General features: G+C 44.0%; 1 protein-coding gene across 1 annotated transcript in view; it reads right to left on the bottom strand.

Annotated features, from left to right (window-relative positions):
- Positions 1-1120: 1120 nt before the first annotated feature.
- LOC119466527 (tyrosine-protein phosphatase 99A-like) overlaps positions 1121-16258 on the bottom strand; it is a 206952-nt gene continuing 191814 nt past the window's right edge. The window contains exons 18-25 of the mRNA XM_037727048.2: positions 14908-15042; positions 14119-14466; positions 12857-12973; positions 10804-10974; positions 10113-10241; positions 9597-9919; positions 7305-7440; positions 1121-5488 (exon numbers count right to left, since the gene is read on the bottom strand). Of these exons, the coding sequence (XP_037582976.1) occupies positions 5324-5488; positions 7305-7440; positions 9597-9919; positions 10113-10241; positions 10804-10974; positions 12857-12973; positions 14119-14466; positions 14908-15042 (1524 nt within the window). The 3' untranslated portion in view covers positions 1121-5323. The remainder of the gene's footprint in view (positions 5489-7304; positions 7441-9596; positions 9920-10112; positions 10242-10803; positions 10975-12856; positions 12974-14118; positions 14467-14907; positions 15043-16258) is intronic.

Raw genomic sequence — 16258 nt, 5'->3', positions numbered from 1 at the left:
TACTTTCTCACTCCAGCAAAGACTCAATGATAATTATTCCGCTTCTGAACACAACTGTGGCTATTCAGGTGTCAGATGTTCAATGACAATAGCGCCCAATGATCAGTCAGAGTGCATGCTACAAGCCTAGAACATGAATAGAGTGTTTTTCATTGAACTGAGCAGTGACTCGATCGAGCATTATTGCACCTCTAGTGCATAAGGAGGTGAACAGGTAAACTGACGAACCCAGTGGCTCTACCAGCCAGAAAGGCATCCTAAATGTAACAACTATGAGAAGGTTTAGAGCATGCCGAGATATCTATTGAACTTTATGTGCATTCATCTTTTTCATTTTCAAACGCTGGTTACTAAGCCTACCATACAGCTGTGCTTGCTCTATTGGATCCACTCATTCCAGGTTTTCAGTGATAGGTTACGAAACTCGCCTTGTATGCGCCTCTCTCGTACCTCTGTGAATGAGCTTCAGACAACAGTCTATCCTTTTGCTTCGTTTTGATATCCGGCAAGTGCCTTCCTTTGATCATCATACTGTGTGGGTATGATGTTCGGCACACTGAACAGGACAAAGCGGAAATAACACAAGGAAATGCGACACTTGCTGCTGATTCATCATCACTGATGATTAGTCGCCAACTGACCCTACTTTCCCCGTTACTGACCTTCCTTTGAATCGGTGATCGCTTGCCGATATGTGTAACAATCTGCATTGAGGGATATGTTCTGGAATATTTCGACATTGAACAGGCCCGTGCTATTAGCAGTGCTGCAAGATTCTGCCTCTAGCATCTCTCTAATCTGTCCTAATGGCCTCCCTGTGCATAGCAGTAGACTAGGGCACACTAGCCTAGGCTAAGGCCAACCTCTATTTCTTTAAAATAAAATATCTTACTCGCTGCAACATGACAGCTACAAGTACTTACCTACCCCTGCCCTTAACCAAATGTGCATTACTTTGCATAAATAGTATTTTAACCTACTGCACATTTCGTTGTTTTTTGTTGATTGTTCATAACCACTCCCCTTTGTAGTGCTCTTGGTCCCGAGGGTACACTACTAAATAAATGGATAGATCCCACAACTGAGGCATGTGCTTGAAAAGCAAGAAAGGACACGCCAGTTTATCCATATTTGGTCTTTGTTTTATTTTGAGCAGTCAATACATATCACATATATTGATTTTTTTAAATATAGATTTATGTAATAGCGTAAAGCAGACAGGAGAGAAGACTGGTCGATGAGGAAGCTGAAGATTTCTAATTAATCGAATCTACAACAGGAGAAAGAAAATGAATTGAGAAAAAAAAAGTCAGAAGTGAAATCGATAGAGTGACCTCAGCACTGAGAAAAAGCAGGACACAACTGGATCACAAAGAAAAACAAATTGTTTCACCGAGGAGTGAAACAAACTTGTGATGACAAGCACAACTTGACGCATTCGGCAGAAACCTATGGTATTTCATTACGCACACAATGCAGCTAGGTGTATAACACACTAATTATAATAATTAACATTCAATATATATATTTACATGTGAGATAGCCGGTTCATACAATCAGACCTCACGAAAGAATTTACACTAAACTCGGAGACAAATTATCTTTGTGGATAACAGTGGCTTCTAAGACTCGCAAGAACTCAACACAGAACAACAATACCAAACACCTTTTCTTTTGTTTTTCAATGTTCGATGTTTTTGCACATATTACAGAAGATAAATAACATGTAAACAAGTTCTTCGATGTGACAAGGAACATACAAAAAACAAAACAGGCCAAAAAGAACAGACGTGAGAATGAACGGTGAAGGAATACCCCTCAGTAAACGAGGACTGTAGAGTAAAATTTAAGGCAGCACAAATTGCACGCAAGAAATTTCAATGCATCAAAATAAAATCACCGGATTCACTAAGTTGAAGCATTGGTGGAAACTGAATAAAGAGAGGAGAGTTTTCATCAGGTGACGGCATCACATTTAGCAGTGACATTTGGTCCAGTACTCTATAATTCCAATGAACCTGTGATGGAACTCTTTCCTTGGTTTTAGGAGTGTTTGCGAGAAATGTTGCAAGAATGTTTGCAAGAAATACTGATTTGGGAGCCCGTTGTCCATGAGTGTACAATTAAATTAACCCAGCTTACATACGAGAAATGCGTCGGTTACGCAGTCACTAGTTATGTATAACAAAGCTTTCTTTGGTGTCCATTAACTAACAAACTTTCAAGCAAGGCAGTATATTATGTCCCAAGGTCAGAAATGGCTACCAGGGCCGTTTAAATATTAAAATGGAGGCCAGATCTCCCACGACATCGTGAAATCATCGAAGCCACACCTTCTTAAAAAACTACGGAACTCCAAGTTATGCGATGGGTTTTTAGAAGATTATATGTTATGTATATATATCTGAACACTACGTCAACAAACTCGAAGCTCTCGCTCTGGGTCTTCTCTTTCCGAGGAGGGAATTATATTTATGTGCTACCAACAAAGTTTATATGCGTGTATATATTGAACAACAACACCTTGGGCATACTGGTTACTTATTTAGGCGTGTGTCCGTCTTTGGGAAGCAACAGCGCGTCACAAAGAAAAACAACACACAACCATTACCCGGGAAACACTAAACACTCTGGCAACACTGTCGGCACTGGGTAAACACTGCCGATAACACTGCAACAATGTTTAGACGCCACCCCGGGCTTCGACAGCAATGCCAAGGTGTTGCGGCGTCTTGTCAGGCAGCACTCTCCGACGCTAGCCTGCTGAGAGAGCGATTTTCTTTTAGGGCTGGCTTGTAAAAAGAAAATGAGCATGCTGAAGACGCTGAGGAACAGGGCTAGGAGGAAAATGTTTTGTTTACACGCAGCACGTTGACAAAGGGCTGACAAGGGAAGTAAATGCCTGCTCAGAAAGGAATAGGCGCAAAAGAAGTGCGTATCCTTTAGAAAGATGAAACAGCTATGCTGTCGAGTATTTTGGTGGTTTTTTTTTTCTTTTCCACGGCTTCGTCTGGGCTGAAACCAGTGGTAGGTAAGAAAAACTATGCCTGTTAGTGATGGGGTAATGTGAAACGACGACAGTGGGGAAACCTGCGACATAATACGAAACACAACGACAAGCGTGAAGAGTCGAAGACCATGGACATCAACAAAAATGCACACCTACGCGCGTTTGCTTGGTGTGTGAAATCTTGAAAAGCCTGAATGTGAGCAGAAGTGAAGGAAAGAAAAAAAAAAAAAAAATACACAGAACACTGACGGCACAAAGATGATATCAGACTAGAAGTTGTTGCTGCTGGTCGGGGGGCGTTGTTTGTCGTTGGGGGCAATGGGGCGGGGGCGGTTGGTATCGACGTCAAGGCCGTTGTTCATTTTCTGTCGAGGCTTGCAACTGAACGCGCGCGTGTGTTGCGCAACTTGGCACGTCTCCGTGGTGTGCGGAGGGCGCCCGCTTGCGCATGCTCGCACGCTGAGTACTCCTGTCTTGTCTCTGCCATCCCCGCGCCTTCCATCATGGGCCGTCTCGTTTTGATCGCGCCGTGTCTGTTGTTGTCGTCGTCGTCGTAATGTCCGACCGCATCGTTTGTCTACGCTGTGTCATCATCAGAGGCATGGAACTTAAAACACACCTCCTGTCTTGCCCAAAAAGGCCTCGGCAGTCACTCGGTACTGTCCGTCTTTCATCAAACACTAAGAATATGTGGGTTTCGTTCCTTGCAATAAACAAAATCTCTCAATAGAGCGGCACAGAAAATAAATAAAGTGAGTAAAGGTCTGAAACCTAAACGCAAAACCCAGCAGAAAAAAACAACAAAAACAATAAAACGGCAGTGCTGAAGACATGGTTCACCTACTGAACCTGTAGAGAGCCAAGCCCTTTTGTGCTTGTTGACTTCGGACTATCACGACAGCTGGGAGGGATGCGTTCCCTCTAGACTACAGGCATTGCGATGTACATCTGGCAGTGACAGTCTTGTGCGTTCAGCACCCATTCCCCAAATGCATTGCTTTTCTCACTCGTGGGTTCATTGACCACGATGAGAAAAAACAAACACACTACGTCCAAAAGCAGTTGGCCACTACTAAGCATGAAAACAATAAGAACATTGCTTTTAGCAGACAGCTGACTCAACAAACACAAACAAAAAAAAGGTAAAACGAAAAAAAAAATCTACACAATCGGTCGGCGATGTGAAGTGAAACATGACGCGCAATAATGTACAACTTAATGTCAACTATCTTACACCATTTACAGCACAGACCATCCTTTCTGGAGGTTCAAAAGACACCGCGTCGTTGTAAAAAAAAAATGAGCCCACCAAACGATGCTGCTCTGGTTCCCAATCCCGGCTGCTTTGGGTTTTTGTGGTATTGCTCAATCAGAGGCATTATACATAGCAAGGCACCCCAAACGAGTGTTAGGCTTGGCCAAGGTAACTTCCCAAATTAAATCTGAAATTGGAAGTCACAGTAAAAGTAGCAATTAACCACCACACTGTTGCATTATCTGCTACAACTTTTCGTTTTCAGACCTCGCTTTTATAGCTTCCATGTGACTTCGATGGAAGTGAAACTGTAAGGTCGAAAACATGTTTCTTTTTTTCTTGGCGTTTTTTGTAAGAAAACTGCGCACTTAGTTTTAATGTTAAGCCCGTTAAACCTTCATAAATAGCTTGCTTTGCCTTTTGGGAAGCACTATGTGCACTATCTGAACTAGTATGTGGGGATTAAAGGACTAACAGCTCAGAAAAAAAAAAAAAAATTCTGTTTCCGACCTACGTGAATTTCATCAGCTGCCTTGAATCAGACAAAATCGTCTGTTTTCAAACTAAGGATGCAGACATGCTCTGCACTTAGCACCATACCTCCATTGTTAAGACTGCCAGATGAGCATGGCATTCTTCCAGCAACACACTTTCTTTTTCGTTCACTCATCTCCCAATACATGCAACATTTCGCCGAGCAAACAGGAGCTTTCAGACTGCTCGCACTTGCGGACAAGGGATGAACATTCTAAAAGAAAAACATGTGCATGCGCATTTCGAACATTACAAGAATGTGCATGTCACGAGGCAGAATGCAACGACCACTCTCTGCATTTGGTCACAGCTGATCTTTCTGCCTTCCAAAGTTCCTCGGTTGTCCTTTCTTTTACCTCGAGAACAGAAACGAAGCGACGCAACCGGCGCAAAAACGAGGCGTGGGGAACAAAAATCTCGTTTGGTGCCAAGCTCGGGATGACCAGAAGAAGCAAAGGTGTTGTGCGCACGCCATCGCGGCGAACGGCTGGACAGGGAAAGAAGTGACTGTGCTCGGCCTTCCTTCAGTCGGGGCTTTCGATCTTTCCGGCGACTTCCTCAATCTTGACCGCGTGCCCGTTGCTGGTGAGCTGGCCGTTCGTGGCATTGGCGAGAATCGGCGCTGCCGCCGGGCCATTACTCACAGCCAGCAGGCTTTCAACTGCTCGGTACAGGAATAGGAAGTCGTCCTGAGGTGAAGAAGAGAAAGAAAAAAAATAAATAAATTACTTTATTTATTTATTTATTTCAACATACCGCAGCCCCAAAGGGTTATCGCAAGAGTGGGGAGTACAGAATACAAATATTAAAAACATGAAAACAAGATACAATGCAAAATCAGTTGCAGAACCACGGTCCTCGTTCGTATGTTTTCCTGGGTATAACGTTGCTAAAGCTCTGTCCCAGCAAACGGCCCATAGACATCTTATTAGAATCCTCTTTGATATGTCGTCTTTCCTGCAACGTTTCCGTGTAATACGTTGTGACTTTGGTGCATAATTAGAAAAAAATATTACCGTATTGACTCGAATCTAACGCGCACTTTTTTTCCGATAAAACATGTCCAAAAATTGCATGCTCGTTAGAATCGAGTACGACCCTAAATCTGCGTTACCATATAGCCATCGGCATTTCAAAATGGCCAACTCGCACGCGCTTCGAGCCTAGCTGCACTCTAGCCTAGCTGCCGTAGCTTCCTCCATGTGCTGCAGTACACGCGCTTTAGGCAATAGTCTACCGTCTGTCTTCACGTTCTCTGCGTCTGCCCTATCAGCATGAAGTGCCGACTTCATCATGACGCCGCATTTAAAAGGAACGTGATCATGTGTGTGGAGACGGACGGAAATTAGGCCGCATCACGGGCGTTCGGAGAATCCGAAACTTGCGTTCGGGACTGGCACAAGCAGGAGAGGTTTTTCGCCAGCAAAGCAACGCGGAAGGGTTTCAGTGGACCGAAGCAGGCCGTATTCTGCGACGATCCATTTCGGCGATACGATCGCCTTGGCCCTGTCTTGAAAGCGATCTGCGACGGGAAAAGTCTACCGTGCGCTGTGTTTTCGCCGCTGTGAAGCAAGAGGCATGCTAGCACGAAGGTAAATTCGCTCGCCGCGCTTCGTCACTTCAGCGTTTTGACAGCGACTTTCCGTGGTCGACGAGCGAGATGTGTTCATGTTTGCTTGTGCGCGCGTGATGCCCTGCTTGTTAATTTGTTTAGTGGGTGAATGTTTGCAAGTTTGTGCAGCTGATAAAACTGCTATCCTTGCTTCGTGTAGCAGTCTACTGATTTGCTATCGTAATCGATGCTTTGCCTTTCGGGCGAAACTGTGACTTTTTTTATTCATTGCAACTTTAGTGCATCTGGAGTAAATCTTTGTTTTCCCAAATGAGAGAAAGTTGTATTTCTGTATGAAAGCATGAGGTGCGCGGTACTGCAAAGGATGCTTACTTTTTTTTTTATCACGGAAAACGGGTGCGTGTTACAATCGAGGGCGCGTTAGAATCGAGTAAATATGGTAATTATACCGTCTTTAACATAAACAATGTAAAATAAAATTGTCAGTGCTAGACACACTATATATGGGCACTTCTGACCCCCCCAAACGTACACTTTTGACACGTCCCACGGTCTTGGCAGAAATTACCGAAAGTTCAGACACTGTATATCGCGCTGTCGATATTACGACTATTCCTGCACGACCGCGTGCCCATCTGGCTACAGAAATGAGGAAAAATGCCTATATCTCGGTTTCAATATGTCGTCGGCTCTTTCTTAAAACCGAAACTAGTAATGCCTAGACCACCTAGGGTTCTCTAACATGCACCTAAATGTAAGTACATCAGCATTTTTAAATATTGCATTCCCATATGAATGCGGCTGCTGGGTCCCCCAAATCGAACCCAAAACCCGCATGAAAAGGTAACAAAGCCAGCGTTTTCTCATGCAGTTCGTTTCCTCCACGCACCGTTCAGAGAATGACAGAGAAAGGGCTTCTCGAGACTGCGTACCTGAGATTTCCATATTCCAGGCCTCCTCATGTGATACAGCTTCGCGTACAGGTACACGTCCACGCCTTTTTCGCTCTCAAGCTGCTTGTAGAGCGACGAGAGGCAGCAAAAGGTGGCCGCCTCTGTACCTCCACACCTGCAGGCACAGCCAGACAAAAGACAGCAATGAATGCACTCGTTCGTTCATTCATTCATAACACTTGAAAGAATGAAGAGGAAGGTTATTCAATTTATTCAAAATTTTCACCATTCAATTCACCAACCCTATCTTGTGATAACAGACGGTGTGCAGTTGCCCAGTTTATGTGTATTGCCTTGACTTTCCTTCACCAATTGGCAATTAAATGATTGAACTTTCACTATACCTTAAGCACTACACATCTCAACACACCTGACACCAACAACTGCACTCTGTGGCCCAATATTTTGTATACGTAAAGAGGTGTTTAAGTGAACACCTACCACTAACGACCGGAATCCTCCATCGCATTGATTTATCAGGGTATAGAATGGCACTTATTTTCCACTGTTCTCCTAATGTGTTTGAATGTCTTTTTTTTAATTCATACTGCTCGGGCCTGCACAAAATCTGCCGTATCCTATGTAGGTATATGGAAGGGGTTCAGTCTTGGATTTGTAGAGACACAAGGTCCAGGGCGATTATCGGTTACTATTAGGCCAGTGGCTAATAGTAAGCCGCACATCAACGGCGCTCAAGGACAGTTCATATTCCAGCACCTCCCGAACTCTCTTCATCATCAGCAGCTATCCTGCAGCAGACTGGCCAATACAGAGTCAAAGAGAAATTCTTCTTTCCAGCTCAAACAACCAAAGTGGAGCTATCCGACTGTGGCACTTATAGTATTAAAGCAACAAAGGGCTCTGTCCAAAGAAATAGATCACCACTGGCAGGGGACAATGAGCAGATTGAACTGAATTAGAAAAAGAATCGAATAGGTTGTATAATTGAATTAAGAGAGATGCACTGTTTTTGAAAATCGAAAGAAAAAGAAAAGGAAGAAGATCACCTAGGCAGCTTTGACGTGACAAGATGGCGAGTCGAGTTAGTTGGTTAAAGTTAATACTGAACAGATCTTGAAGTGCACCGGAACGCAGACAAAAGGCAACATAAATGCGCTGTAACAAAAGTGCTATCCTGTCTGCCTTTTATGTTACCTTTTGTGTGTGTGCCAGTGTGCTTTAAGATCTGTTGCGACATAAGCTTTGGTGGGCTTTACGTGCAGGTAAAGGACTGCGGCTAAGTCGGAGATTGTGAACGCCAAGAAACAAAGGAGCTGTCACTACAGCTATTCTTTGTGCATGTGAAAAACTGAGGAATCGAAGCCCTGCCTCCAATCATGTCTTAGTTTTGATAATTTGCTAATATGTTGCCTTTTTTTTTAGCTGGACATATAAATGCTGACAAAGGTGGTGCAAATAGTAATTCTCTAAGATGGAATAGAATACATATTGAATGGTGCCAGAAGCGAATTGAATCAAATACTTTTCGAATGGAGAGCTGGCGTTCTCATCATTAACACAAAAGAATCTTTACATCCTAGAATATTCCCTATGTTAGCAAGCTTTTGTCATTGCAATACACATTATCAAGCACTGTTTACTAAAAGAACAAATGGAGCATTAAGAGCAAACAAGCACTTTGTTTGCCTACTCAGGACTCATTGGCAAGTGTGAATGGTGGCAGTTGGGCCGGAGAAGTCTGGCCTCCTGAGCAAAGCAGCGTGTTCCGCTATGTAACTTTTCATGTTTCGTGTCGACTGTGGCCGCCGTGATGAAATTTGTTGAACCTTTTTACTCCCATTCTATGCTTGATTGGGCACAGTTAGCGTTTTAAAATATTTGAAATCTATCCAAAAAATATATTTATGAATAGCGACTATTCGATCTGAAGACTGAATCGAATAGGGTACTATTCAATCCATTATTCGAAAGTTTCGTACGTTTTCAGGCACCCACTAATGTGCTTCATTTTATGCCTGAGCAGGGCATGCATTCTGCAACAATCACTTTAAGCGATAGTATCGCCTCAGCAACAGCATCGCCGGCAGGCGTGCACTGATTGGCTGGTTGAGCAAAATCGGATGCGTTAATTGGCTGGTTGAGCTGCAAGTCATGTGAAGGCAATCGTATCACGGAGGCAATCGTTGCAGAATACATCCCCAGCTGTTGGCTTTTGCAGTCCTTTTTGTGCCGAACGAACGAAGCTGTTTGGCCTTCATGGAGGACACGAGATTTTCAAAAAAAGGCAAGGACACAGCGATGCACACGCACTTGTCTACGATGACGACGGGGCCATTGAGGTCCTCGGCGTGTCGCGCGGCCACCGTGCGGATGAGGTCAAACAGGGTGGCCATGGGGGTGCAAGCCTGGGGCCAGCCCGGGCACTGGATCACGCGGCAGGACAGCTCGTAGTCGTCTTGCGTCGACTGCAAGATGAAGTCCCGGCTCACCAAGCCTGGGCCCCCGCTCGGCTTCTCGTCGGCTGGAACAGTGTCCGTCGACGCCGTCGTGGCCGTCTCGTCGCTCGTGGGCTTCACCTTGAAGCTCCCATAGTCCTGCTCCTCGTCTGTGTCGGGCCAGAACTGCGGGTACTCCTGGCGTATTGAAAGGGTGAGAATGACGCAGAAATTAAATAAGGGGCAATAACAGATGTGGAAGAGAATCATATAAGAAAGATGACATTGGCACAAGACATGGTTAAAGGGAAAGCATCGCAAGGGGTTCCTTATCTTGCGCTGTACTTAATGTGGACAATGATAGTTTGCACACGGTGCTTGGGTCACTCACCTTTTCGTCGACGACCGAGAGGACCACGACCGTCTGCGAGTTGTGGTCCCAGACCATCTGCCAGAAGTCGGCCATTGTCGTCATTAGGGGGTGCTGCGTTACTATGTACTCCCGCAACCTATTGTAACCCTGCAAATTTTACAATGGCGCAAAAAAAGAAAAAAAGAAAGAGACAAATTTTAGACTAACTCGAACAAGCACAGGAGGCAGTGAAAAACACACAATTGCATGACCGTGCAGCTCAGCAACTACTTAGCCCTCCTGTCCTGGGTCAAGGTTCAATCAACAAAAACTACAGCTGGATCAAGGGTTACCATACGGTCCACACCATTCCCTACCACAAATTACAATTCTCTTGCTGCTGCAATTAAATTATGCTACTGCAATACAAGAGACATGAATTACTGCATCTACAGAGCATGAAAGCCTATAGGTTGTTTCATTTACACTATATGACAGAAAATGTTAACGCCTTCATCGAAATTTGTTGGCAGGACAAGAAAACACACACACGACAGGTTGCATGTTCCCAAACTACACTGTAATTTCTTGAAATTCCTTTCCTTAATAGTTTCATGTTTGCTAACATCTTACATAACTGTGAATTTTCAGTGTTTGCTCGAGGCAAGGCTTCGAAAAAACAAAAATCATTACATGAATCCAGAGAAATGTGACAGGGATGCAGGCGTACTTGTAGGAAAGTGGCATTGATGTAGTCCGAGCCATCCGTGCCCGGCTTTGGGGTGATGTGCACCCGGTGTGACTCGATGGGGATCAAGTTGAGTGACCGGTTCTTGGCCTTGTTACAGGGCTTCACAGCTGACACCACATTGAAATCTTTCGCCTTGAATACCGTCACCAGCTGTGCACATGAATGACAGAAACGACCATGTCAAACTGTGTACAAATGCTCACAGGTAAAACAATAAAATCTATTACAGTAGACTTCGTTCATTCAATCCCGACCGAAAGTCCCGGCTGGCGCTTATACATATTTAGGGGACGAAACTTTCGTTATTTCGATCCTGAAATTAGCCTTCACCAGATAATTCGAACTTGGCTGGTCATCACGCAAATGCCTGACCCCAATAGTAACCGCAGTGGTGACTCCAATAGCAGCAGTGTCCGCCTTGGCAGCACTTAGGGTACAATGAATGCATTGAACACACATCATCTCTCATCTAAAACGGCTGGCAGGCGCCTAGATTTTAAAGCAAGAACGGTAGGTGACAATGAATTATTGCAGTATTCACCCAATTCGAACTCGCACCTTTTTTTTTCATGAAATTCGTCAGAGAATTGCTTGGGTGTTGCAATTTTATACGAAACCAAAACTGATTTCGCAATGGCCTACCGTTATAACCATCCTAGCCAACGTCATCGCCATTGCCTTTACAAGATCCTGACCGTGGATCCCGACAGAATGAGTTATCACGTAGGATAGAGCCGCATAGCATGATGACAAAGACGTGCTGCTATCAGTCTGAATACGAAAGTGCATTCAAATGATTGGTTATTTTACATGTAAGGCTAGCAGCAGCAAGTCTTGTCACGTGTTCTTGGTGTTCTGGAGAATCGTGTGTAGTGCAAGATGAACTAGCGAAGTGGTTAGTCTAGGTGTGGGGCACCACCCAATTTGCGATTGTTGCGGAATCACCTGGTAAATGCAGAATATCAAACAAGCTGTGAACCGTACAGAGGGCATGTTATGGTTCTTCATACACGGCGATCATAGACGACGATAAAGTACTGCCTGAGACTTATGATGATGGACTATAGGTATAAATAAATCTATTCCATGAAGGTAGAGTTTACTGGTTTAGCCTTTTTCTTATTGCCAAAATCAGAGGCATGCAACATTTCTCTTGCTAAAGAATAGAGTACGTGTTTGACTTCTACTTTATTTAGGAGCCCTGATGCCATTCTTGCGTTAGCTTTTACTTTTAACCCATAAAAGTGGGTGCGCGTTTATTCAGGGACGTGTTAGAATCTGGGCAAGTACTGCCAAATGAGTCAGAACTGTGTTTTGGCATTTTTTTCTGCCTCTTGTTTAACTGGACTCGTCGGATAACTGAACCGATTTGGTCAGTCCCATCAGGACCGAATTAACGAAACTCAACTCTATAAAGCAAAGGAAGAATTAAAAAAAAAAAATGTTAAGCTGTAAAGGCAAATTGCGCTTCTGGATTACCAGAGATATCAGTCTTTAAGAATCATTGACTAGACATTTTCACATTTTCAACTGATTTTCATGCATTGAAAGGTCGAAATTCTCTAAATCCTAGAAAAGACACCAGCAAGCGTCAGAGCACCCTAAATGAGCCTGGCCCAGACTGAAGGCATCAATCTTGGGCCCAACCCAGGCCTGTCAAAAATTGTTTGACCTGGTCCGGCCCGGGCTCTCAGGCCAGCCTGAGTCTATGTAATGCTCGTTTCTTGGCACGACCCCCGAGAATGGGCAGTTCCCGTGGCTGCCCATGGTATGCTAAATTTCGGAGTTGATGTGCTGGAATATTACATTTTGTATTTGCTAACCACCAAGCGCACGCGTTGTCTGCTAAGGTGCTAATTCAAACGCTGCTAATAAGAAAATTACACAATTTATCAGCCGTGTAGATCTGCAAGATTGTTTCGATAGTATACAACATTTTTAGCCAAACTGAAATTTCGTCCCAGTTGGCCTTTAACATGAATATAAAAACTGATTTATAGGCCATTGTTGGGCACTTGCAGCTCGTACGTACCTTGAACTGCTTTTCTAGGAGTGACCAGGACTTGTCAATATTGTCCCCGCTCCCTGTGTTTCCAACCTGAGCTGTCTGCAAGCTCTGCACGTAGCGAGACAGCTGTGAGACCCCAACCTGCGCACGAGAGGGGAGACGTTCACAACTCTGTTAGCTGTGCAAGGCAATCAGTTCCACATCATAAACGTTTATGGCGAGACATAGGCCTCAAGAAAATTTCAGTAAATATTCTGCTACGATCAGGCACAGGTAAATGTGGATCCAGCACTATAACAAGCGTCATTCTGAAAGTTGCGTAATGAAAAAAAAAAAAAAAACATACACACACTTGACAGCAGACTAGTTGGTTAACATAACTGCAAATTAATTATATTACAGAATTATATTACGAAGTTCCATAAAAACATTTTTTTCTGCACACATGTGTAAATAGAGGTGTCAGTTATGCCCTTGTATGGCACCTTGTAACATATGCACTTTAATAACATGTTTGGGTGCATTACTCGCTAGCTTCACCAAGAATAAATCAGAAGGACGCATAATCTACTGCAATGCCAGATAAAAAGAATGTCAATTTCGCTACAACAGACTAGTAGTGCCACCTGTCACCATTATGGTAAAACATGACACCATGTAATGTGCGGATGGAAAGATGGCACAACTGTACTGATGTACTTATCAATCCTTGATGGTTTAACCGGCGGCTCTCACAGATGATGACGATATGAGCATCCATTCTGAAGGGGTTACGGTAGGACATCCACAAGGTCATACTCTCCTGATGCATCTTAACCGTAAAATACCTTTACAAATTAAGCTGCTAACACTACCTGCTACATACTAAGATGACGATGATTTCCAATGGCATCACCTTTGAAACGGGGCAGGGACAAATAGTCCCCAAGCCTGCTTGAGCTAATTAGGTTTTACTACATCTATTGCAGTCAAGCATTCCACCTATCTCTACTTTATGTTCTTTTCATTTAAAACCTCTATCTTTATAGGTTTCCTATGCCTGTAATGAACCTGGCTCCATCTCTTCCTTGCTTTTTTCTCTGTCAATACTCTAAAACGACCCTTCTTATCTCGACCACTGACCAGTTAATGCTCCAATCAGCTTTAAATCCCAGCCCTTCTGGAAGGTGGATGTTCCCTACAGTCCTGGCTGGGTAAACAGAGCTGTCATGCCCTCTAGTGACTCTTAAGCTAAACACTCAGTGGGCCCAATTGGCCGACCAAGACGTCTGTTGCGAGTCCCTCACCTCCGTGTCTCCACTCTCGATGGCCTCAAGCAGAGCGTCGTGGATGAACACGTACTGCTCCTCGGTCTGGACGAGGTAGTTTCGCTGCTGGCGGATGTGCCGCAGGAAGCCATAGACGTTGACGCTCTGCCGATGCCGCATCTGCTTGAGCATGGCATCCAGAACGATGTAGGTGCCCGTCCTTCCTACACCAGCACTGCAGTGCACGATCATGGGTCCTGCAGTGGGAGGGTTGGCAGCAGAAGACTTGGCCACAAAGCTGAGGACTGGCAGAGGATGGTCTGGTACCCCATGGTCTGGCCAGTTGGTGTAGTGATACTGGTACACCGTCCGCTCAGACGCCTGCTTCTGCAAAGGTCGGAAACAACGGTCAGTGGGTGACGTGTACTGGCGTTAGAAAGAACTGCAACCTTTAATTGCGACTTTGTAAGCCTTAGCAAACTGTACACTGCTCTCTTCTGCATGCCTCAAAGAATCATTTCACGTTTGGGGGAGCTCACGCAAGAAATCTTTGTGTCACTGCTGCTGGGCTGCTCATATAACAGGCGCGAGATACCATGTAGTAAATGCATCAACGCCAAGAAGCACTGCTACTGCAGTGAGGACTGTGTTGCTTCTAACATTTTAGCACATGGAAAACAAGGTGTGTTTGCACAGTTCATGCCACAACTCCTACATTTTCAACTCAGTTGTGGCAATTAAGAACAGGTATGCTGAGCAGACAAGGATAAGGCGACATGTTAATCTGATAGTGGGAGTACACAGGTGGGAAAAAATGTGTGCGCTCACCTTCTTCACTTTGATGTTCTTGATCGCAAAGGTTCGGACGGTGTATGTTGCCATGACAACCTCCTGGACCAGCTTCACTTGGATTATGCCATAGGTCTCAGTACCTTCCTTTGGCCAGTACATATCACACTTACGCTGCAATGCAAACATGAAAACAAGATATGCCTAAGTGTTAACCCCAACTGGCTCGTGATATACAATTCTAGGTAAGCTGGGGATTTGTTCGAGGAATTGAAAAACTATAGGTGATTCTTTCCACACGTGACGTAGCTCAGTGAATGCACTCACTCTCCAAAACGATATCATGAAGAACACAATTGATGAGACAACAGAATATCTACTGTTCTTTAACACTTCAGCGACACTAATAAGTGAATCGTTAGCAGCAAGTAGTGACCAATATTTTCTGTAAGTAAACCAGATAACTGCAAGAAAAATGAATTCCAAGCATCTTACCTGTTAACTAAGTGCACTGCAGGTGTACAGAAAGCCTAGGAACTATTTTCGTCTACGTAAAACTGAACTAGTATCAGGAGATTACAATCAGAAAAGCACAATTTAGTTAAACAACCACTGCCAACAGTCAGTTTCACAACAGATTACAGTTAGCAACTTGAACATGTTATGCACAACAAACATTACACGGCTGTCAGCAGACTGAAACATATAGAGTTGGCTAGACAATTTTGTTGTTACACAGGCATGGCTAAATGGCAGATGAATGTTCTAACTCAACGGCTTGCATGCTTTTTGAGCGCAATACTCACCAATTCAATTAAAGTAATTAGCACTAGTTAAGCCTAATTTGCACTGGTCTCGCTTAGACCAAGTGTATATGCACAATATTATGGCCAGCACGCATATAACTGGCAAAGCATTAACACGCCAGAAAAACTGTAATGCTCATACATTCGGCACAAACCATTGAAACTTCGAGAGAGCCAAGACTTGCTTTAATTGCCATAAGGCAATGATTAAGTCATAATTAAGTCATATTTATCATCAATTAACATAAAACGAATGGATACTTTACGCGAAAGAGGAGAGCATAAACAGCAAGTTTCATAATATCCTGCATATCCAAAAGCACACATCAGATAAAGCTGCTAATGTGCGACTGGACCGACGGCGCCATCTGGTAGGAATGCCTGTCAACACATAGCAGTCTGACTATCAAATCTAAGCAAATTTTAACCACTCGTGCCTCGTAAATGTTAGCTTGTCAACCGTGTTGCTTTGTTTCGGGAAGCCAGAAAAGCTTGAATTGCCCAAAACCTGTGTTTGAATCAAGCAGCTTCCATATGCATTGAAAGCGTTGTACACTAAGCAAAACTTTAAATTTACCAGTATT

The sequence above is a fragment of the Dermacentor silvarum genome, chromosome 10, assembly GCF_013339745.2.
Source record: "Dermacentor silvarum isolate Dsil-2018 chromosome 10, BIME_Dsil_1.4, whole genome shotgun sequence".
NCBI classification, from domain to species: Eukaryota; Metazoa; Arthropoda; class Arachnida; order Ixodida; family Ixodidae; genus Dermacentor; species Dermacentor silvarum.
Note: the sequence above shows the minus strand (reverse complement) of the source record. Positions and strands in the feature narration are given on the sequence as shown.